Source organism: Puntigrus tetrazona, chromosome 16, assembly GCF_018831695.1.
Source record: "Puntigrus tetrazona isolate hp1 chromosome 16, ASM1883169v1, whole genome shotgun sequence".
In the NCBI taxonomy this organism is placed as follows: domain Eukaryota; kingdom Metazoa; phylum Chordata; class Actinopteri; order Cypriniformes; family Cyprinidae; genus Puntigrus; species Puntigrus tetrazona.
In genome coordinates, this window is record NC_056714.1 from 8,341,538 (window position 1) to 8,365,402 (window position 23,865).

The window sequence follows — 23,865 nt, forward strand, 5'->3', positions numbered from 1 at the left end:
ATGCAAATCTGTGATTAGAATATGAACATATTAACTTAAAATCTAAAAACTTAAAAAAGTTAAAATCTAAATAACTTAAAATAAGGTTCAGAAAAAAGTCGTTTGGGAACCCCTGACTCAGTGGGCCGTCCTTTAATGGTCACATCACGCCTCTTATTTGTGATTGGCTATCGTGGCTTGACTTGGCTCCACACAGTGGGTGGAGTCTCGTCTCTGATTGGTCACCTCACTCTGACTTGATTCCGGCTCGTGGGTGGAGTCTGGACTCTGAGGCGTTTCTGTCTCTCCTGCTTCCAGACTGGAGATGCACTCAGAGGCTCTCCGTGTTTGCTGAAATGAACGACAAAGCTCCTCCCACTTCTTTCGGTTGGCATCAATTCCATCTACCATCGGCTGAAGCTTCCTATTCAACTTCACAAGCGCCTATAAAACACATTATCATCACTGTATAAAAGTTAATTAGCTGGAGTTAATGAATTTGCTTTATCTACTTAACAGTTTCACCTCATATAACGGCTTGCAAATTCCATCAATCCATTCTAACTGGAGCACGGGAAGCTCATCTTTACGATTGCGATCAAAAATGGCCTGGATGGGAGAGAAACATTTTTATTGATTTCGATTGAGTTGACTTACAAACTCATTATAAAACAAAGAGAATACATACAGCCGGTGTAAGCTTCAGCTCTGATCTTTCCCTGTCACCTTGTTCAAAGAATTCGCTGGTCACCAATTCAGCCACCTGGAATCAGAAATATAGATTTATGACTTTATATTTTCATGTCAGCTACTTATATAACTCACTCTGCAGTGGTTTCAGAGAATATACAGTCGAATCATTTACTTAATCTGTTGAGAATTGTTCTTTATAAATGTGACAAATGCGTATACATTTTCCATAGAAACATATATTATAAAAAACACCTGCATGGAAATACTAATTTCTGTAATAACAAATACACTGTTGACCAATCCCTCACCTTAACCTACACTTAAACCTACCCATACAACCAAACCTAAACTACCCGTATCCTACCTTAACAGCAGCAATAGTTCTGCAATGCACTATGTAAATTGTACAGAGAAGTGGAACCTAATTATCTCTCTTAAATAAGATATCTATCCAGGAAAACAGGACAGAAATAGAACAATGTGGGTCGGTCTAACCTGTTTTGAGATCTCCCATGGTCGAGTCACTGCACCCAAGTCACACGCAGTCATCAGCATAGACCTAGTAATATTTATAGTATTACAACAACAGATCCTGGCATATCCGTTATCAATTTTAAAAGCTGTAGAGACTCACCTAAACACGTCTCTATGTTCTTCATTACTCCAACTGAACTGTCCCGACAAAACACACTCAAAGAACTTGGTTCTTCTTCTTTTATATCCAACGGATCATGAAGATAAAGAAAAAAAATTGTATTTCAAATTTGACCAATTTTACCAATCAAGGTTCTGTGTTCAAGTGAATTTTATTTAAAGTTCCTTAAAGGTATCTTTCAGATCTTCACCAGCCTTCGAGGATCTGAACAAAAAGCCACAAAAGAGCTTAATATGGCCTCTTCTGCCTCTATTCAAAGGGTGCCTCTCTGTGGACTAAACGTGAATTACATGCATCTGGTTTAATATTTACAACACCTTGAAGCTTTAGGTCTCTACCTACTCTTTATTAGGACTACTGAAATATCTCCCACTCGATCCTATTACTTACTTGAAGTACAAGGTGAGATCTGTGGACAGAATGGCCTGTTTCAGTAGCTGCATCATGTTGCTGTACTCTTTGGAGGATAGATTTGCAAAAATGTTGTGACCCTGTTAAAAAAAAAGAAAACAAAAAATAGAAAAATATGACTAATGTTATATCCAATAGTAAGGGAAGATTGGGGCGCGATGTCTAATTTGGCAAACTGGGTCACTCGCTTAATCTAGTGCAAATGCATGACAATGTGAGGAGGGAGTAACATTTCATATTTCCCTAGGACCTTCGCTTCTTAAAAAAATAATAATGTAGTTCTTTACATGAGGTTATTTTGAAACCTTTTGATTATTTAGGAGAGATACTATTTGGTGTTTGGTGTGTTCTGTCCAATCATTGCTTTAATGTTACTACTAACATGAGTCAGCGGGGAAGAAGTCATATTTCTGTGGCCCTGAGCTTTCATTTAATTTTAGTTGATGGCAGATATATTCATTTGCGTTTTATCGGACAGATTAACCCTGTAAAGTCTGGCATACTGAATGGTATAATAAAAATTTGTTTTCAAAAATAATATTTAGTTTCTTTTCTAGCATCATTTTTGATAGACCAGGCTATCTTCTGAGGGCCAAACTGAGCAAAAATATGCAATTTGATGCAGATGGTGATACTTATATGACCAAAAAATACACAGGCCTACATAGAGTGTTATGTATATCAATAATACGTGTATATCAGTTCTTTATATCAGTATAGCAGAATACTTACATTAAATGTGTATAAATATAGTCTGTGTAGCTATACAAAAACATGTCTAATATGTAATATGTCAGTTTTCGGCTTTTATTGTGGAGGATGTACTAATAAATGTTCCTCAAAAGCATGATTTGTCAGATTTTACTGTCAATTTTGCCCCGATTTTTCTTAAGATTATGTATGGATAATTAAGTAAACCTACAGTATTTATCGTCAGTCCAGTAAGTGTCAGCTTGAAATATAAAGCATAAACATAAAATTTATTCTTACGTTTACTCTGTATGGATTTGGTAAAAATACTAAATGCATGCCTTCAGCAACCATTGGATTTTTTACAATTATACGAGAAGGCTTTTACTTACTTAAGTATAAACAGTTAAACAGATGACAACAGGCACTTAAAATGTCATGTTTATAATTTAGAGGCCTTAGAAATTAGTGAATCAAACACAGTATGATACGGTAGGTGCTGTAGGATTGAGTAAAATGTGGCTCATCTTACCCCACTCCCTTAAATTTAGAATAATTAAAGTTTGGGGAAAGCACATCTCTCATTCCAAGTTCTAGCGCTCCTATAAAGCCCCGTCTTTTCTGCTGAAATAAAGCCAATCACGAAACCAGCAGTCTCTTCACACCCCTGAGTATCATTCATAAAGAGCGTGTCTCCAAAGTTCTCTATGCATGTTCGGTCTCTGGGATAGAAAGCAATTTCTTTCTCTCCTTGCTTCAGTGCAGCTGACCCAAGAGGGGAATCTCCTTAGCACAGTTAATTGGTGTTGGTTAAAAAAGCTCAATGGACGTCTACAGGAAATCGATACAGAGCTTGGTCATGATTAAACAGCTCAGAGCTAAATCAGCCACTTAATCAAACGCTGACATCTATTTGCATTCAGCCCATCCACTGAGACATGCAAATGTGGACCGAGGGTAAAATGGGTCATTTCTGCAAATCCATTACAAGAGAAGCGTAAGAGAGACCGGTTATTAGTCCATTGCTTGACGATATTCACTGTGCTGTGCACATCACAGTCTGGAGTCCAAAAGTGTCAATAATAATTATTATTATTTGCTTTACTGAATGCTTTACTGGATATACCACTTTTATACTGGATATACTGGACTTTTATTCTGTAGTGCGCAGTACTGAGACCTGACCTGCCAGACATGCTCACCTCACTTTGCAGGATCATGACGGCGTGGTTGAAATGATGATGCTCAAGCGTGGCAGATGTTCCGTACAGGAGAGCAAGTGCTGAGCCAGACCTTTGGGAGCACAACAAATAATCAGATCCAGAACGAGAAGCACATTATGTCGCTGTAAAAACTCATAGCCCACGCTAAATAGACTGCACTACCATAAGCAAAGACAAACAAACAGACAAACCTGTTTTGTTTTCCAGTAAAAATACCATAAAACTAAACTTTTTGTACATTTTTAAATGAGTAAAAAACAAATCAAAGTTCAACATAGTTCTATTCGAGTTTATTTGTATAGCGCCTTTTCATTATACTAATAGCTGCAAAGCAGCTTTACAGAAAATTTTAAGTTATATTATAGTTACATATTTACAAATGAGGACAATGGAAGCAATCAAAAGTCAACAAAAGAGCAATGACACGCGAAAGTGCTGTAACAAGTCGCAGGGATTTCTTTTTATGATATAATAGAAAGAAAACAGATAGAATAGAAATAGCAACCTACAGAGGCCTATTTTGTATAATAAGTAAAAGAAAAGGAATAGGTAAAAAGAATAGAGAAGCATATAAGAAAAAGGGCAAGTAAAGTTTTTTAAGGATAGAATTAGAATAGAGATTAGAGTTAGAGAGTCAAATAAAGATGGAAGATATGTGTTGTTAGCCGATTCATGAAGATGGCTAGGATTCAGCTTCTAGGATTGAGTAGATTATTAGTGGGTACAATGGCAGAAATGTACAGCAAGTATAATTGGAACACAAAGTAACTGCTGATGATTATATGTTGCGATTAAACTTTGCTATTGCATTTGTTTCAGTTTCAGGGTTAGCATCATCTGAGGTCATCTGATTAAATTCTCTGGATATAATTTGTAGTAATTTTCTTTCTCAGATACAATTCTGTTGAAAGATTTGGGGTCAATGGTCAATGTCAAAAGTGACAATAAAGACTTTATAATAACATATAATATTCCACAGTCCGATCTCATGACATTTGTATATATTTTGCGAGGTGGCTAATTTGTATGAATTTGTACCACCGATCTTACTCATGTAAATTTGTAAGATTTTTGCTAAATCATATTTTATGAGTTCCCAATTCATATATAGGTTCTAGTTTGTACGAATTCATATAAATTAGCCACCTTGTGAAATACGTACAAAAGTTTTTCTTTACGATTTTCTTTACGATTTCTGAAAGGTGTTACTGAAGATTGAAGTAATTCAGCATTGCATCACGGAATAAATTACATTTTAAAATATCTAAAAATAGAAAAAAAATTCTGTTGTTGCTGTATTTTTTACAAAAATAAATTATAGAAATAATTAAATTCTGCCGCTGTGAGCATCAGAGATGTTTTTTAAAATGGTGGAAAATGTTTCTTGTTGCTTGCTAAATGCTAATAATGGAATTCAATTGGCCATAAACATGCTGAGAAAACACCTCACATGTTGTTGCTTAAAGCAGTAAAGCCAATCAGACGCTACAGAGAATTGACACAAACTGGTCAGTCAGTAGAAATTAGTCATATCAGACAGATGCCAAAATTGACAGGTTAGATCATCCACGAGGCACACAACTTTAATTTTACGAGACAATTTTAATGCTATGTTGGTAGTGTTGGGTCAGTGTCAGATTTGGAGCCAGTGACATGATTTACATCGATAGACTTTGACTCACTTTGCCTGAAAGGCGTTGTTAGTGCCACGATGGTCGAGGTCATGGCAGAAACACCCAACCATAAGCGCAAGAGTCTCGGTGTCTGTCAGCACCTCCTGGAACCCAGCAGTCTGGACCACAACAGAGAAACCTACTACTGCAAGTCCTCCAATACAGTGACTGAATCATTGCTGGAAAGATCATTCCCTTTCAGTCGGTCACTCCGAGTCACGCCGGATGACCGACGAATTGGGATCTCGCCGAGAGACCAATCTACTTCGAGTGTATCTAAACAAGCCAATTGAAGATTGGCATGCGCTAATCGCATCCAGCTGCCGCTGATCACAGCGCGTGTATAAATAAGCAGCGGGTGCAGCGCATATTCAGCTTTTTCGCTTCGGAGCCGAGCGAGACTGTTCCGCTCAAAGACGATCTACGAGTGTTGGAGTACGGCGTTTCAGCGGAGGTCGTTTTCCTGCGTCGAGTGGATTGCCACAATCAGGCTGCACTACCCCTGTTTGTGCGCAAAACGGGCTATCCCCTGTTGCCTCAGCACTAAAGAGCATTCGCGGGTGCGTCTTTTTAAAGACGACGTTACGTCTGGCAAACTCGACGCGTCTTGGAAGATAGCGTGGGTCTTGCTTCAGACTACGTACACCCGTGTGTTTCTGGATGCGGTTGTTACCTGGTGTTAGGTGATGGTCACAATCGTTGCCTCGTGTGCCTGGGCTTAGCACGCTGAGGTGGCGGTTGTGGATGAATCATTTCCTCGCGGGAGATGGTCATCTCGGAGTGATGGGCGGGCTCTGTCGCCTTGAAAAAAGGAGGCGGAGCTTGTGTTTGCTCGACTTGGTTCTCATTCTGGCTGCAGACAGGTGGGCTCCATTTCGTTGTGACACAAAGCTTAAACTCTGCAACCAGTGGAGCTGCAAAGGGGCAGTCTGGACCCTCACGTGGGGTATCAGCTGTACCCTCTTGGCTCTCCCCTGATGATCAGAAGTCAATCGCTGCATCGGAAGGTGAGCCAGATATTTCTGGAAGTGAAGATCCGGTTGCTCTGCGTCTACCAGGCGTTGAATGTACTGGATACAGATCTAGAAATGGTGGCTATGCTTGCCCAGGCCGGCGAGGTGATCGGGATCAAGTGGAAACCTCCACTGCTTCCCGGGCCCTCGAGGCTGGACGATTGGTATTTAAGGGTGGCTCGCGCTGGTTCTCAGGGCCCCACCCTGGTACCTTTCTTCCCGGAAGTGCATGAGGAGCTTACTGGGATGTGGAAAGCACCTTTCACTGCCAGAAACTGCCCCAGTGGCTCCTCCTCCTTCACCACCCTTGACAGCGGCACAGCCAGGGAGTTACGGTGATCACCCCCCCAGTGGAGCGGTCAGTTGGGATGCAGCTGTGTCCCAATGCCGTTTCCGCTTAGTGCGGTGATCCTGTGCTCCCCTCCCGGGCCTGCAGGTACTCGTCGGCTCTGAACGGCAGTGTCTTGTGCGGCCTGTGGACATGCTGCGTCTGCAGTACACGCTTTGGCGTTGTTGCAGGTTCATCAGGCCAAGGCACTGAAGGATCTGCACAGGGGTGGTCATGACCCGGAAGTTCTGAAAGAACTCTGTATCGTGATGGATCTCGCGCCACGAGCGACGAAGGTCACAACGCGGTCTCTGGGTTGTGCGATGGCCACTACGGTGGTCCAGAAACGCCATCTGTGGCTGAGTCTGGTCGACATGCGCGAGGTAGACAAGACACGTTCCTTGAATGCCCCCATGTCCCAGACCGGCCACTTCGGCGACGCAGTGGAGAACTTTGCCCAGCAGTTCTCCGCTGCCCAGAAGCAGACTGAGGTAAGAAACATCCTGCCTCGGCGTGCAGCTGCTGCCTTCACCCAGCCGCCGACGGCCCACCTCAGCCAGCTCGTCGCCGAGGGTGCCCCCTGCTGCCGCCACCGCTCCCGTGCAGCCAACGCAGCAGCCCCCGTCTAGGCAGCACCGTGGAGCTGGCAGCAAGGCAGCCACCCAGCCTGTCCAGGCTCCTGCCAAACCTGGAGGAAAGCGCAGGTGCAAGAGGCCCTCAGATCCGGGCATGGAGGGAGCTGCTCTGCCGGGCAGAGAATGTTGCCGCTACCTAAAACCTCGACAAGGGCGGTTTCCTCTGTCTCTGGGTCCCCAGGGAGAGCGAGGAGTTGAGCGGGCCAGTTCCGCGCCACTCGCGCTCTCCTTGGGCTAATATGCAGCAGTGGGAAGACTGGGAGGACGAACCAACGGCCTACCCGCCTCACTTCTGCGGGGATGCAGGTAAGAGTTGCGCACACACTCAGACCCCGCTTCAGACCGGCCACGAGACGCCCGAGCCGGGTCCCTGCACTCCCCCTCGCTGCCCCATCACCTGCACGTCGGTGGTTCCGCTCGAGCCGCTAGTTCGGTCTCTGGATGCCTGGTTGAATCTTCCCAGGCTATCCCGGTGGCTCCTGCGAACCCTTCGACTCGGCTATATGATTCAGTTCATCCGGCGTCCCCCCCAAGTTCAGTGGGATCCGCTATACGTCAGTGAACAATGCGCGTGCCCCTGTCTTGTGAGCGGAGATTGCTGTCCTTCTAGTGAAGGCACGATAAAGCCGCTTCCTCCAGCCGATATGAGGTCGGGGCTTACAGCCCGTACTTCATAGTGCCCAAGAAAGGCGGTGGGTTATGACCAATCTTGGATCTGTGAGTCCTGAATCGAGCACTCCCGTTCAGGATGTTGACACAGAAACGCCTATTCAGTGCGTCCGTCCCCAGGATTGGTTGCAGCGATCGACCTGAAGGACATGTACTTTCATGTGTAGATTCTTCCGTGCCACAGGCCATTCCTGAGGTTCGCGTTCGAAGGTCGAGCATATCAGTACAAGTCCTACCCTTCGGGCTCTCCCTGTCGCCACGCGTCTTCATGCAAGTCGCGGAAGCAGCCCTTGCTCCACTGAGAGAGTAAGGCGTTCGCATGCTCAACCAACTGGATGACTGGCTCAGTTGTGCGAACACAGGGATCTGGTGCTACAGCACCTCAGCCAGTTGGGGTTCAGGTCAACCAGGAGAAGAGCAAACTCTGTCCAACGCAGAGGATCTCTTTTCTTGGGATGGAGCTGGATTTGATCGATCAGATGGCACACCTCACAGAAGAGCGTGCCAATTCGGTGTTGAACTGCTTCAATATGTTCAAGAGCAGGACGGCGGTCCCACTGAAATATTTTCAGAGGCTCCTGGGGCATATGGCAGCCGCGGCCACAGTGATGCCGCTGGGACTAATCCATATGAGACCGCTTCAACATTGGCTACACGATCGAGTCCCGAGGTGGGCGTGGCAAAGTGGCACTCACCGGGTTCAAATAACACCGGTCTGCCGCCAAACCTTCACCCCGTGGTCAGACCTCTCGTTCCTTCGGGCCGGAGTGCCCCTGGAGAAGGTCTCCAGGTATGCTGTGGTTTCACGGATGCCTCCACCACCGGCTGAGGGGCCACGTACAACGGGCATGCAGTGTCAGGGGTTTGGACGGGCCCTCAACTGCAATGGCACATCAACTGCCTAAAGTTGCTGGCAGTACATCTCGCCCTAGGCAGTCTCGAGAACTGCCTTCGAGGCCAGCATGTACTAGTCCGCACAGACAACATACTGACCGTTGCGTACAGCAACCAACAAGGTGGTCTACGCTCCCGTCGTATGTCGCAACTAGCCCACCACCTCCTCCTCCTCCTATGGAGTCGGAAGTTCTGAGGTCGCTTCTCGCCATTCACATTCCAGGAGTGTGCAACCAGGCAGCCGATGAGCTGTCGCGAGCTGCACTACCCGGAGAATGGAGACTCCATCCCCGGGCGGTTCAGCTGATTGGGAACGTTCCGAGCCACTCAGGTAGACCTGTTTGCCTCTCCAGAGACTTCCCATTGCCCACTGGCACACAGCTGGCTGCGGGGCCTTTTGCAAGTGTATTTCCCAGTGAGCCTTCTTGCACACACTGTGCAAGGTCAGGGAGGACAAGGAGCAGGTCTTGCTAGTAGCACCCTACTGGTGAAGACTTGGTTCCCAGAACTTGTGCTCCTCGCGACAGCCCCCCTTGGCCGATCCTCTGAGGAAGGATCTTCTGACTCAGAGACGGGGCACCCCTTGGCACCCGCGTCCAGACCTCTGGAAACTCCATGTCTGGCCCCTGGAGGCTCTAGGTGACCTACCTCAAGGGGTAGTCGACACCATTTCTTCGGCTAGAGTGCTGTCCACGAGACAGGCCTATGCCTTGAAGTAGAGCCTGTTAAATCGAGTGGTGTTCTTCTCAGGGTGAAGACTCCCGGAATTGCCCTATCAGTCGTGCTTATCTTCTTGCAGCAAGGGTTGGAGCGAAGGCTGTCTCCCTCCACCCTTAAAGTCTACGTGGCTGCAATCGCTGCAAATCATGAGCCCATAGATGGGAGGTCTGTGGGTAAGCATGGCCAGATTATCAGGTTCCTGAGGGAAGCCAGGAGGTTGAATCCTCCACGGCTCCCAACAGTACCCTCTTGGGACCTGTCTGTAGTGCTGACAGCACTGCAGTAGGCTCCGTTGAACCCTTGCCAGCAGTTGTGCTAAAGTTCTTTTTATCTATGAAGACATTTGCTCCTGCTCGCATTGGCCTCCATCAAGAGGGTAGGGGACCTGCAGGCTTTTTCGGTCGACGATTCGTGCCTACAGTTTGGGCTCGCGGATTCCCAGGTACCACTGAGGCCACGGCCCGGCTACGTGCCCAAGGTTCCCACTACCCCCTTCAGAGACCAGGTGGTGAACCTTCAAGCGCTGCCCCTGGAGGAGGCAGACCCAGCCCTGACGTTGCTTGTCCCGTCCGAGCACTAAGATGCTACGTTGACCGGACACAAAGCTTCAGGACCTCAGTCCAGCTCGTTTGTCACAGAGGCCGGCAGAAGGGGAGTGCCGCCTCCAAGCAGAGGATGGCTCACTGGATAGTGGACGCCATTACCCTAGCCTACCAAGCACAGGGTATGCCCTGCCCCCCCCTCAGGTTGCGGGCACACTCAGCAAGTGTTGCATCGTCCTGGGCGGTGGCTCGTGGCACCTCGCTGACAGATTGTAGAGCTGCGGGCTGGGCGACCCCAACACGATTGCTAGATTCTATAGCCTCACGTGTGGAACCGGTATCCTCCTGTGTTCTCACCTCAAACGGGTAGAAACACTGAGAGGCCCGGTTTGGTCGGCTTGTTAACCGCTCCAGAGCGTCCATACAGTAGACCCTGTCGAGCTCCTCCATTCCCTCGGCAGCCAGATGTTGCGGAGCATCCGGCGCCAGGCCCTCTCGATGAATCCGTGAGAACCGGTGAGGGCTGGGAGCCATGTAAAGTACCCCAAGAGGACTTTATGTGTGTATTTCCACGGCATAGCCTTAGAGCCCCGTGTTTCCCCGGCAGACCTTCTGCCCGTCTAAGAGGGTTCAATCACCTCCAATTTTCCATATGCAAACTGAAATACTGTCCATATGCGTATTCGTTCCGAGACCTCCTACGGGAAGGCTGGACTTCCGCACGTCCCTGTTCACTAGAACATAGGGAGCATTCCCCAGTGTTCCAGTCTTACGAATGGGTAGTGTTACAAAAGTAGCTGGCTTCTTGTGGTTGAGCCCCGGCCTACGCCGATAGACTGAGGGGGCTTGTGGGCTCCCACAGGACACTGGAAGAGGCAGCGTCCATGGCGTTTTGGTAGGGATCCCAATTCGTCGGTCATCCGACGTGACTCGGAGTGACCGACTGAAAGGGAACGTCTCGGTTACGTATGTAACCCTCGTTCCCTGAAGAAGGGAACGGAGACGTCCACGTCCGTCGCCACGGTGCTGCACCTCTGCTGAAGGGGCCGGGTCACTAGCTCGGCTCCTCAGCAAAAACCTGAATATGCGCTGCACCCGCTGCTTATTTATACACGCGCTGTGATCAGCGGCAGCTGGATGCGATTAGCGCATGCCAATCTTCAATTGGCTTGTTTAGATACACTTTCGAAGTAGATTGGTCTCTCGGCGAGATCCCAATTCGTCGGTCATCCGGCGTGGCGTCTCCGTTCCTTCTTCAGGGAACGAGGGTTACATACGTAACCGAGACGTTATTGATACAAACTATGTGCGTTTACAGCTTCTACCTGAAAATATCATTAGAGGAAAGATCACCCAAAATGAAAGGCATGTCTTTTTCAAAGGTATTTTCTCTGCCATACAATCAATGTGGATCGGTACAGGGGATGTGAAGCTCTAATATTAAATTAATTAATTAATGTATTAATATTTAAATGTATTTATTAATCCAAATATAATTTCTGAAGGCACTTAGGACCAACAAGGACTACATTAAGTACCGCTTAATATGCAATTTGCCTTTTCGTTTATGAATGAACGATCAAATCACATATTTCGATCATCATCTGTAACTTACGGTGATCATAACAAACATGCACTGCGAGACGTTGAAGGCATGCCTCCAGTTGTGATAGGCTACGGTGCGGTAGTTCTTCCTCACGGTAAGCAGCCAGCGGCACAGCACCTGAGCAGGAAAAGAGAGGCACGCTGTAGTATTCAAACCGTAGCTCCCGTGTTCCCACAACACCAGCCTGCAGCACACTCCTCCTCAATCTATAACCCAGAGCTCCCTGCATCGCACAGCATACATATGTAAGCAGCTTTTCACTCTTCCAGTCAGTATAGTGTTGGCGTTGATGGTGATTGCCTCACCTCGTAATCAATTTTGAATTTCTGCACCACACCGAGCTCCAAAAACATCCGCAGGGAGGCAGTGATCATGGCGTCGTTGTCCAGAGAAAAGTCATTAAAGTGGAGCTCATCGATCCCGAGCTCGCTGCTTAGGGGAATCTTAGCAGCCTGAGAGAGGAGAGGGGACAATCTCAGCAACTCCAGCAGCAAGGCAATTAAACACCAGAGCAGAGCCTGATCCACTGAGGGCTCAAACAGAAAGAGTATATTACACTCTGCCATTTCAATTATTAATACTTCAACTCTCTCAAGTCCGGGACCCACCATCTATAAATTTCTAGGAAACGTTGGGGGCTGAGATGTTTTTTTTTTTTTTTTTTTACACTTCTATCTTTCTAATGTATGAGTTTAATTTGAAGTTTTCATCACGTCTCCCAGGAGAAAAGGTTTCTATATGCTACTGATCTGGGAATCTTATACCAGTGTTGTATCATGTTTTGCAGCACTATACATAATCTAGCTCTATAACGTTGTTAAGATAATAATGCACTGGTCAAACATGATAAGTTGCAATGCTGTTGATGTTAAATTCAAATGTGCTTTATTTGTAATATTTGCAATGAATGAGTAAATCATTTATAAAATTATAAATTAAGTAATTAAAGAGAGGTTACTTTTTGATATAGTTTATTAGCTTTTTTCTACGAGACGGGACATATATAAATAGCAAAACAAAATAGCATGGGACAAAGATATTTTTTTTATATTTTATGTTAGCATAAAAAATAAGTAATCAATCAAATCTATATTTCTTTGTTGTTCCTTTGACACATTTTTTTTATTTATTGGAAATACAGTATACCATTCAAGTGTCTTATATAATATACAAAAAATAAACTAACATAAAAGTGATACAGTAAAAATAGCAATGTTGTGAAATACTACACGTTTTCTATTTTCATATAACTTTTATTTCTTTGATGACAAAGCTGATTTTATAGCATCATTACTCCAGTTTTCAGTGTCACATGATTCTTCAGAAATAAGTGTAATATGCTGATTTTGTGCTCAAGAAACATTTCTGATTACTATCAATGCTAAAAACAGTTGTGGGGTTTAATATTTTTTGTGCAGTCTGTGATACATTTTTTTAAAGATTCCTTCTAAGATTCTTTCTATTTACGTGAAGTTTAAAAAAACAGCATTTATTTGAAATAGAGTTTTAATAACTGTATTTGCAGTCACTTCACATATTTTTGCATCATCTCTGATTAATACTAAAGCAATTGTGCTGACAATATATATTAAATATATTGTATGTATATTAAATAGACTAAAATCAATAATGTTTTAACATCTAAACCTTCACATAACCTTCAGTGCTGAAGAATCTAGTCCGTATGGGTTTAAATTCCATATTTTAATCTTACCTTCAGTCGATCAACCTCTGCCTTGGAGCATGTAGCATGATAAGACAACATCTGGAAAAGACAGAAACAACAATACACTATGTGCACTATGTAACCATAACACGCACGCACAATAAATTCTCTCTGGCGGTCTGACAGATTTATATGCAGGCAAAAAAATTTGTAGTTATGGTAATGAAAATATAAAAAGAAATACCAATAAGAGATATTACTCACATCTAAAGCCACAGACTGCTTGGCCCAAGTCTTTTTAACCTGGTTATACATCATTGTGTTGTTAATGCCCAGACCGCAGAAAATAACAAATGCCTGTGAGGAACAACGGAAATGAAAATTGTGCATGTGTATGATTTATGACAGCATCAGTAATGTAAGTAAGTATGTAAGGCTCTAATTCACTTATAAAACATTGATTAGCCATTTTATTACAACATCAAATAATTGAATAAAGTCACACCTCAAATAACCTTTGATCTGCGTCATTAAATGTCTTTCTGTCCAAGCGATTCAGAATCTGGGCAACGCCTAATGAAAGTAAGGCTTTATTTTAGTTGTTGTTTTTGTATCTTTATATATAAGTGGTTAAGCACTTATGTGGGGAAACTCACCAATAATCTGATGTGTCCGATTCCAGATGGGGACGCATAAAACTGATCGGATATGAAAACCAGAAGCCTGGTCTGCCTGAGTAGGAAACACAATACTTACATGATAGATATGTTTGTGTGGTGTGTGCGTGTGTGTGTTTAAGTACATTTCGGTTCACATACAGTCCATGCTTAAAGGTGGTTACGCTTAAAGAAGTGCATTACTTTTATTGAAAGTGTATTTTTAGTGTACTAAAATATTCTATATTTCTCTATTTTTTAAGCTCCATTAAAAAAGACTGTACTTCCAGATAAAATAACTTTTTTTAATTGCTTTATGTTCTTAAAGAAAGTGTATTTAAACACTGTGGTTCCTTAACAAACAAAAGTGCACTTTGTAATAATGTCTAATTACAAGCTTTACTTTTTAAATACATTTCAGATCATTGTTTAATAATCTTTTATCATTCATTAAAGAAGTTAATTTATTTTGATACACTGACTAACATACATACGCACATGTAAACTACTTGATATATTTAAATAGATGATATATTTAAAGTTTCATTAGACATACATTTACGCTTTACTTTGCCACAGATGCTTGCCAGTACATTTGGCAATATACTAACCAATTAGACAATTAAAGTTATTCAAACTAAACTACATTAATTGTTTACTGTAATACATGTTCATTTAATTTTAATGCAAAACATTACAGCCGGTTTACAATTAAGTATATAATTTTAAAGCAAAAATAAGTACTTTTTTAAGTATGCTTGCATCTACTTTTTCGCAAGTGCATACTACGTAGATGGCTGATGCTAGTAAGCTGGATTAGATTCAGCTGGCACCATAAGAGAGACGTGGGCTTGGAATCATGCTTTGGTTTGGGCTGAGCGATTGAAAGGTACATGAAAGTAGTCTGTGACGGTGTGTTCTGCCCACCTCAGCATCAAAGCGGGGGTCCTGACAGACGTCACTGATGTTAACAGGCAGCCCGGTGGATGCTACCAACTCAGCAATGCTGTTATTGATCAGCCAGTCCGAACAAGACACCTTCTCCATGCTGACTTTGTCAAATGCACACATACGCACAAATACACATACTGAGCACGGTACGCATTCCGCTTATGTTGCATATGCTAAAAAATACAATTTAGCAGTCATACGAACAGTCCTGTTATTCTCACCTGATGTCACGATCGACGCTGCACAGCGGAGACATGAGCTCAAAGGTCTGGGAGAACTTTACTACCTGTGAACAACAGTTGGGAGAAACAACTCATTTGAGCAGTGTTCGCATTTCTAGGTGTTCATGGTGCCCTCTACTGGATGAACAGTATTCACAGTCAGTGACAACCCTGCACAAAATCACCTGCAAAGTCACCTGCAAATTAAAAGCACAGATTGCTTTTTTTTTAAGCCTAGCTATGTAGAGCACTACAGTGATTATATGTTTTGTAGCCCAGCACTGAAGTTAACATCACCCAGATCGTTATATATATGTTATATGAACAGACAAATTTAAAAATTCTCACATGCTTAGTATATCATACTAATCTTAAAACACGAAGACAACTGGTATGAAATGTGAAGCCTGAATAAAATCACCAGAAGTAAAAAGCTACAAGCAAACTACAGTCGCACGACTTTCAAATCACAATCACTAAGCTTCTAACTTTCAGTCTTTATATTTAAAATAAATAAATAACCGTTTAAGTTAAAACAGCTTGCAGGAGCGTGATTATAATGAAGCTGAATAAATGGACTTGTGAGTAGATAGGTCTACCTGTTCAGCGTGACGATGTTTAATGTCCTCAACAATTTAGTTACTTGTTAGAAACCACCTTTTTAAAAAAAGCTTTAAAAATCACAAAGTCTGATGTTTTTTATGTCATACATTAAATCATCTTAAAGGGATAGCTCACCCCCAAAGAATTACGATTCTGTCATTAATTACTCACCCTCATGTCATTCCAAACCTGTAAGACCTTCCTCAACTTGGGAACACACATTAAGTTTTTTAGAAATGCAAACTGACCCTGGATAGACAACAATGCAACTACGACGATCAAGGCCCAGAAAGCTAATAAGAACAGCATTAAAATAGTCCATGTGACATTAGGTGTTCAACTATAATTTTACAAAGCGACAAGAATACTTTTTCTGCGCAAAGAAAACAATAATAACATAATTTATTCTGTCTTCTGTCATTTTGGACATTAATTTAGTAGTAATTTAGTAATTTAGTAGATAGCAGATGCATGCTGACCATAAACAACGCTGATTACATTGTGGGGTAACTGAGGCAGATGAATTGTTGAATAATTTATGTTATTACTGTTCATTTACAAAAACTATTCTAGATGTCTATTGTGCCGATGTCCTTTCTAAGTTATAATATCCGTCTAATATCCTTACTGTCTTTGAAGGGTCCGAAAGTTTTTTTAATTTCATCAAAAATATCTTAACTTGTGTTCCGAAGATGAACAAAGATCTTACGGGTTTGGAATGACATGAGCGATTTTTGCGTAAACTATCTCTTTAAGAATGGTGGAAGGATGGGGAAAGACAAGAAAACACACAAAATAAGGAAAAGAACCAAAATAATGGCAAAAACGGATAACAGGGGGGACTAAAAAGCGATCTCACGGGAGAGTGGATGTCTTCCAGCAGTAGCACCGAGCATCGCTCACACTGCAGCAATGTCAGCGCACGCTGCATTATCTTTCTCACGATCTTCTCCAGGTCCGTCTGCTCCTCAAACAGATCATTCACCACCTCCAGCAGGGCCTTGAGGAACAACAGCAACAGCTCGAAATGTATTCGGATAACACGGGCCTTCAAGCAGATTATTAAATATTTTAAACCTTGAGACCCGAGGATTGTAAACAAGCTTACAAAATCAAGCCTGAGACAACTAGAAGTCTAGAGGCAGATTTTAAATCAGTCTGAAAATCTGTGTTTTATTCAGCAATATTTCTGCTGGTCTTGACTCACCCTGCTCCTCTCATACTCCTTGCGGGATTCGGAGAAGAGTTTGGCGTTGGAGATCGATATTCCACAGAATGGTAGATACATTTGAAGCACCTGTAGAGAGAAGTGCGATGCTTTCAAAGCTTTAGTCTGATTGATGCATGACGGAGAGATATTGAGAGGGGGAGAAGAAACAACAGCAGAAGAACTGGAGGCATCACATCGGTTCTTCAGTTTTTTTTCTAGGGCATTTACAACACCGCGGCCTGTGTATCTGCTCTCAGTGCTGCTTGGCATAAATAATTCTAAAGAGAAATTCTGTGCTATTAATTACTATCTAAAGAGAACTGTTTTGAAGCAGCGATGAAAGTGAAGGGCTGAGATGTGCGGGTACAGACTGACTCGTGCCCAGAGACTGCAGTGCTGGATTTGCTGCACTAAAATGAAGGAATTAATGCCAATTACATGTGTTGATTTAGCCAATGACAAAGATGACCTCTGTTCTGAGAACAATGTCGAGCAGGTGACTTACAAATGGTGGTTTTGCACCCTTGACAGGCATGGGGTTTCATTTTTAGAGGCATTCCAAAAGAAAGCGAACAACTGCATCCCTTCATGAAGGGCTCTTTCGCAAAAGGGGATACACTTCAAGGCATTTTATAGTTTGGTCACGTGACCCAGGTGATTGAAGTTAACGTGTAGAGAATAGTTCTAGTTGTTTTATTTTGTTAACACATTTTTTCATCATGCATTTAATATGAAGGTAAAACATGTTTGAGAAATGTGTTAAATAGTAGGTACGTTAGGTAAATGTGACTACCGGCAGGGTTTTTTATGTTTTTATAAATTAAAGAGGAAATACACACCATATGACCCTGTCATAATGGTCTTTTTTATTTATTTAAGATTTACACATAATCTGAAAACTTAATAATGCTGAGAGAAAATCCCCTTTAAAGTTATATATATGAAAGGTAAATTACCTAATATTTTCATGGAACATGATCTTTACTTAATATCCTAATAATTTTTACCATCAAATAAATCAATCATTTTGACCCATACAAGTTATTTTTGACTATTGCTACAAATATACCCATACTTTTGGTCCAGGGTCACATGTATACAACATATTTTAAAAAGTTAGTATAAAATGTATGCATTCGCACATATAATGCAGTTTTGTTAGTATACTGTATTTCATTGATTCATCAATATAAAATATTCCAGACTTAAAAGCAGGAACAGTTCATCCAAAAATAAGCATTCTGTCATCAAAGCCTGTTTAGGTCACCTTTTTCCTTTTATGGAAGTCAACCCAAAAAAGCCTGATTACAAACTGTGCGACAGAATTAAAATTTGGGGCTGAACTGTTTCAATTTCAAAAGTTTTTAGGTTTCCTTTTTTTTAGGGTAAGACCAGCTAATGGGATGATGGACACCTGAATAAAATTGTAACTTAAATCATGTGGAAGCATTGATTTTATTTAAATAAAAAAAGGTTTTTAACATTACTGAATCAACCTATACAATGTTAGATCAACAAAACTATGGGTAAGATCTTGTAGATATAGCTCTTTAATGTAACAATCGCTGGTAACCTCTTTTTACAGAATCATTGCAGGTGAAGATAATGTCTAAATGACATTGTTTTTCAATGCTCCCTTCACTAAGTGCACTTCATGCTCCCTCCCAAGTTGGCACTTTAAGGCTTTAGGGCATGTAGGGAATCTTTCTTCCAGTTGGAATTTACCCAATATCAATTCTAGATTTGATTTATGCAGTAACTCAATAAATGTGCAAAATGACCACAGGGCTTCAGTTGGTAATGTCTCTGTTTCTAGGATTATGAATAAAGAATAAATCTTCAAATATGAATAACTCATTTTCTAAACCTAGGACTACTTGTATTCCAGCATAGCAGGATAATCGCCAAGGTCCTAATTCATCGATCTCTTTTGATTTAGCACGGCAATTACATTCACACTCTGGAGTTTCATTACCAGTTTAAGGTTTGGGCGATACAGTAATAAGCATCTGGAGAATGTAACAGGCTATAAATCCACTAGCTGGAGCAGATGCCTTAGAATATAATATCAACATGAAGCCAAGCCAAAAGGAGAACAAAGATTATGTACCTTCTCATCGTCCTCTGTGAATGGAGTCCCGCTGGGGTTCTTGTTGATGGCCTGCACTACGCCGATGACTTCTCCGTCGCTGTTGCGGATGGCCATGCACAGAATGGACTGAGTCTTATAGCCCGTCAGCTTGTCGATTTCATCACTGAAACGATGGTCCTGCACAGCACAAAGGAGGCACAACATTGTGGCATTCATTCACTCATCACACAAGTTACTGTATTGTTAGACGTTTTAAAAACCTATATTAAGTACACATTGTTATCAAATTTAATTCAGTACGTACTGTATCAAGGACACCATAAAAAGCGTAACTTCATTTTGACTTTATATTGTATTTGCAGTTGTTGCATTTCAGATTCATCTCGAAGCATATTAGGTTACTTTCTAGGGGGTTTGGGGATAAACTGCATTCACTGCCACCAAAAGCATAAAATGTGATAGGAGAGCGGCAACTTCATTGCATGGCGTCGATGGATCTCCTGCACACCATCAATGGACCACAGTGTACTAGCGAAGGCTTGCCTGTGGCCATGATATAATGATGTGTACACGCGACTGGTAGTGTGTATTTGAAGACGGGAAACAGCCAATGCTGTAATCGAGATATCTTCACATGGGGAATGTTAGGTTCTTGAACCCTTTGACACAATCAAAATAATCTGCTACTCAAAGCCTTGGCTGCAGAAAATGTAGAAAACACAAATCTGTTCTATCCTCCATACTGAAGTTTTAGTTTTTTGCCACACCTGTTGGGCAGACAAAGAGAGCAAGCTAAGCTGCTGAATATAATGAAGGTAGACTTCGCCTGAAACACTGAACCTGGAGCAAGCTGTTATGTGTCTTAAATGTTGTGTGCTGGCCGAAACAGTGATTTTAGATGTTTGCATCAACTCTTGAAAGGTTGCTGTTTCATTAATAGTTTTTTATCATAATTATTTTACTTTATAAATGTAGCTAATAGTCTACAATATATAAGACTGTCCATTGTGAGAACTTACACCAAGAAAGTGTGAGAACCTGCTCCTCTACTGGCAGGTCAATACTGATTGAACTGTTTCTTATGGGGGACAATTTTAAATAGTTGTATCCAAGACCTATCATGTCTACATTATCCCATTATTTGCTAAAAATGAGCATAGGCTACCCGAAAAATATTAACTAGCCCCGGGCTCCCCAATAACTTTATATTTTATGTACACAGCATATCCCTGGTTCAGGTTGTCCATTTTTGTCTTGCTAACTACTGTTAGCCAAACGTAAGGTATGCACATGAAAATGATTACACACGATTATTTTTATTTACGTATTTATTTATTGATTTTTTGCGTGCTGATCGAAACTGACTGTTGTTATGGTTACCTCTCGTAGTAGCGAAGCTATTTAGTGTCTATTTGGCAACAGGTAAAAATACGCACCACTAACTTGTAATCCGACTTGTATAGTTCCTTTAAGTTCAAACCCCTTACTGCAAAGGACACCACCCTTTGGGTTAAAGCATCAAACCCCTTATAATACTTCGCAACCAATGACTGATTATTATTAGTCGCGGTTCTACCTCGTATGCGTTCGGGATGTTGACGGTTTCTCCGTGTTCTGCTACATAACCTATTATGCCTTTTCCCCACGGAACCTGGACTTCGTTTGAGTCCAGAGTGCTCGAAGAGGGTCGCACCGTCGTACCCGAGTGCACGTCAAAAAACTTGGACACCAGCGTCCTCTTATGAGACGGTCCCTCCACTAGGAAAAGCGAGCACCTGTCTGCGTTCACCATGATGCACACGTTGATAAGAATCTTGTAGCTGAGGTTCGTCATGTCAAGTTCGTTAGAAATGTCTTTGACCAGCTCGAGGAAGAACTCCCTCTCGTTGGACTCTTTAAGTCTGTATTTGTAGTCGATGGCGCTGGAGGCATACTGAGGCACGTTCACCCGGGACTCGAGCAGCGCGCTCAAGATGTGCGCCGTGGTCGGCGGCAACGAACTGGCTTTCCGCAGCAGCGCGCGCCGTCGCATGCTCGACTGGGACTCGTGAGCCGCGAGACTGACGTGCTCGTCGTAGGTCCGGTGCGCCGTCATCGCTTTGGAGCGGGCGGGCGTTCCTGCGGAGCTCCATGTGGGACGATCTGCGCTTCAGCCCGTCGGGGTTCATGGGCCAGAAGGGATCCCTCGCGGCGCCGCGCTTCTCCTCCGCCGCCGGAGAGGTTTTGGACGGCGGGTGCTCTTTGAGCCACCTGCTCAGGGTGTCGCATTTCCCCTTCCTGACGAGGTATTCCTCAAAGAGCTCCGGGTGGCAATCCAAAAACGCCTCCACGTCGGAAAAATCAAAAGTTGTCATGTCTGCGCCGCCAAAGTGTCGTGGAGCCGTCTGCAGTAACGCTCAGCTACTGCTGCTGCGCGCGCTTCACGCGTCCATCTGCCATTCACACATCGCCGTTCTCCAGCCTTCCTCCTCGCGCTGTCTTTTATGAGGCTCGTGGAGTTAAACGGTCAAATGAATAATGAAATATGACCGATGCGCGATGACGTTGAAGTAGTAATAAGCGATTTGTTCAAGCGACGCAGATTTCCTCTAAAGAGCCCTAAATAAACATGAAAGCAAGCGAATGGTCTGTTCAGTGTTTCTGAGACTAAATGGATGTTTCTCTTTTGTGTGTCTGGTGGAAGTTTAACGAATCTGTTGTTGTTTCGTGAAGGTCTTTTTATAGCTACCCGTGTGTGTGTGACAGACAGAGAGAGAGAGAGAGAGAGAGAGAGAGAGAATATGTTCTAATATGTTCCTTTATTGAACACTTTTGAAGTAGCCCCAGTCTGAAAATAATGGCTGCTTTTATTTGTCATTAAAAGTCTATCCATAATACGTATATTCCAGCTGGATGAATAGCCCATTGCGCAGTCATTATGAGTTTAATATTACATGATAATTGAATGTATTGCTTTATTGTCGCTGGAGTCCATACGAGCAGTAAATAGTAATAACATCTGAGTTCATGGGTTCACTGAAAATCACAAACTTGAGCTTGGCATTGCTCCGCTGAACTGCAGGAACGCTGAAAAATCATTACAAAAATAAATGCAAGCATAATTAATATTTAAAACAATATTTGCCATCAAATACTTTACAGAACAGCATAAACGGTTTATTTAATTTTTGATTGTTCTGTGTGGAGAGGTGTGATGATATCAAAGAAATAGTTTTCAGTAGAACAGAGATTCTCTATGCGTGTGTAAATGAGTATACAAGGTTGTTTGTCACCTGTTTTGGTTAACAGTTCATCATTGCTCGTCTTCTCCTATTAGTCATTTCATTCACTCACTGAACCTTCACTTCTCCTGAATAAGGCATGTTCAGCTTCTTTTGTTCCAAAAGAACTCTTTCTGACATTGTTGCTTCTGTGCTGTTAAAACATTTGGTCCCACTTTATGAGCCAAACTACTATGTATGTACATCAGAAAATTAGTACAGTGTACTTATTTTGTTCATATTGTATTACAAAACACTGCTACTGAGGTGGGATGTGAATTAGGTTAGGGACCGGTTTAAGTGGTATGGGTAGGTTTAAGGGTGGGTTAAGGTGTAAGGGATGGGTCAAAAGTATGATAATAAGTGTAGTTACAGAAATTAAATGACGATGTAATTACATACAGGTATTTTTAGAAATATAAGTATAATGTAAACATATGCAAGAGCACTGTAAATGATTAATTGAAATGTAAGTGCACAGCATTCAAGACGGCTTAATATAAAGTTGGACCAAATTTTTGTGACAGAGAATGTAACTGTGAACTAGTTCTGCTTTGTGATAATACATCTTCTCGGTTTCTGGCATATGCTTTTGTTAGCATTTCAATCTTTTATCCAGTGCAATACAACTCTTCAGTAAACATTTTCATCAGATTTTGGGATGCATTCGCTAGGAGGTGTTTGCTTACAATCCATCACAGAACCTCCATGCTGTTCCTCCGAGCTTGATAGGTTAATCACTTAAGCGCATTTAAATGGTTGCTGGTGTGCGTTTTAGCCTATACCTGTTGATGTTTATTAGTAAGATAAGGCACTGCTGCAGCCTTGATGTTTAAAGCAGCCTCTAATGACCTGCAGCGGTATATTCTGACACAGGCAAATGAAACCTGTTCTCCATAGTTGAGCATTAACAAGCAACCGAGGGAACGGGATCACCGCACTACATTCATAATACAACAGTAGGAGATGTAATACAGCAACCCCTCTGAAAAGAAGGACGGTAATTGGTCACTGAACTTAAGTTTGGCGTGTGTGCTAAATCCCAGCTTTTCTCGAAACCTTTGACAAGGTCCCCTGGAGAATCCCAATTAAAGGTGTACTACTGAATATATTGCTCAGCATAACCTTATAAATAAGGCCGGTCAGTGGAAGTGCTTGGCAAGCAGTTGGTGGTGCATCTGAACAGGGTCTGGTCTATTGATCGGTGTGTTTCACGTTTGGATTGAACACCACAGGGCAAATATTCATGCAAAGACAGCGAGTGGGAGTTTTTCATGAGATGTGTGCTTTTTCTAAAACAACAGGATAGATTAAATGTATGTTTAATGAGGTTCATATATGACTGAACTGTGGGAGTGAAGGGTTTCAGAACCACGGACAGCTCTCACGCAGAGAACAATGATGATAAGTTATTCACTAGGTGGGATTAAATTTAGAAACATAAAGGAAATATCAAACAATCACACAAGCCTTTA

General features: G+C 42.5%; 1 protein-coding gene across 1 annotated transcript; it reads right to left on the reverse strand.

Annotated features, from left to right (window-relative positions):
- Positions 1-62: 62 nt before the first annotated feature.
- Positions 63-22,103, reverse strand: LOC122360896 (dual 3',5'-cyclic-AMP and -GMP phosphodiesterase 11A-like). Its single transcript, XM_043261729.1, is given in 21 exon segments — positions 63-423; positions 505-588; positions 668-742; positions 1,168-1,231; positions 1,307-1,384; positions 1,718-1,818; positions 3,631-3,721; positions 5,334-5,443; positions 11,741-11,848; positions 12,037-12,183; positions 13,446-13,496; positions 13,662-13,754; positions 13,903-13,970; positions 14,054-14,129; positions 14,981-15,101; positions 15,226-15,290; positions 16,688-16,828; positions 17,036-17,125; positions 19,149-19,307; positions 20,707-21,240; positions 21,242-22,103. Coding segments are annotated over 21 exon segments (2,769 nt in total). The 5' UTR covers positions 21,485-22,103; the 3' UTR covers positions 63-153.
- Positions 22,104-23,865: the final 1,762 nt, after the last annotated feature.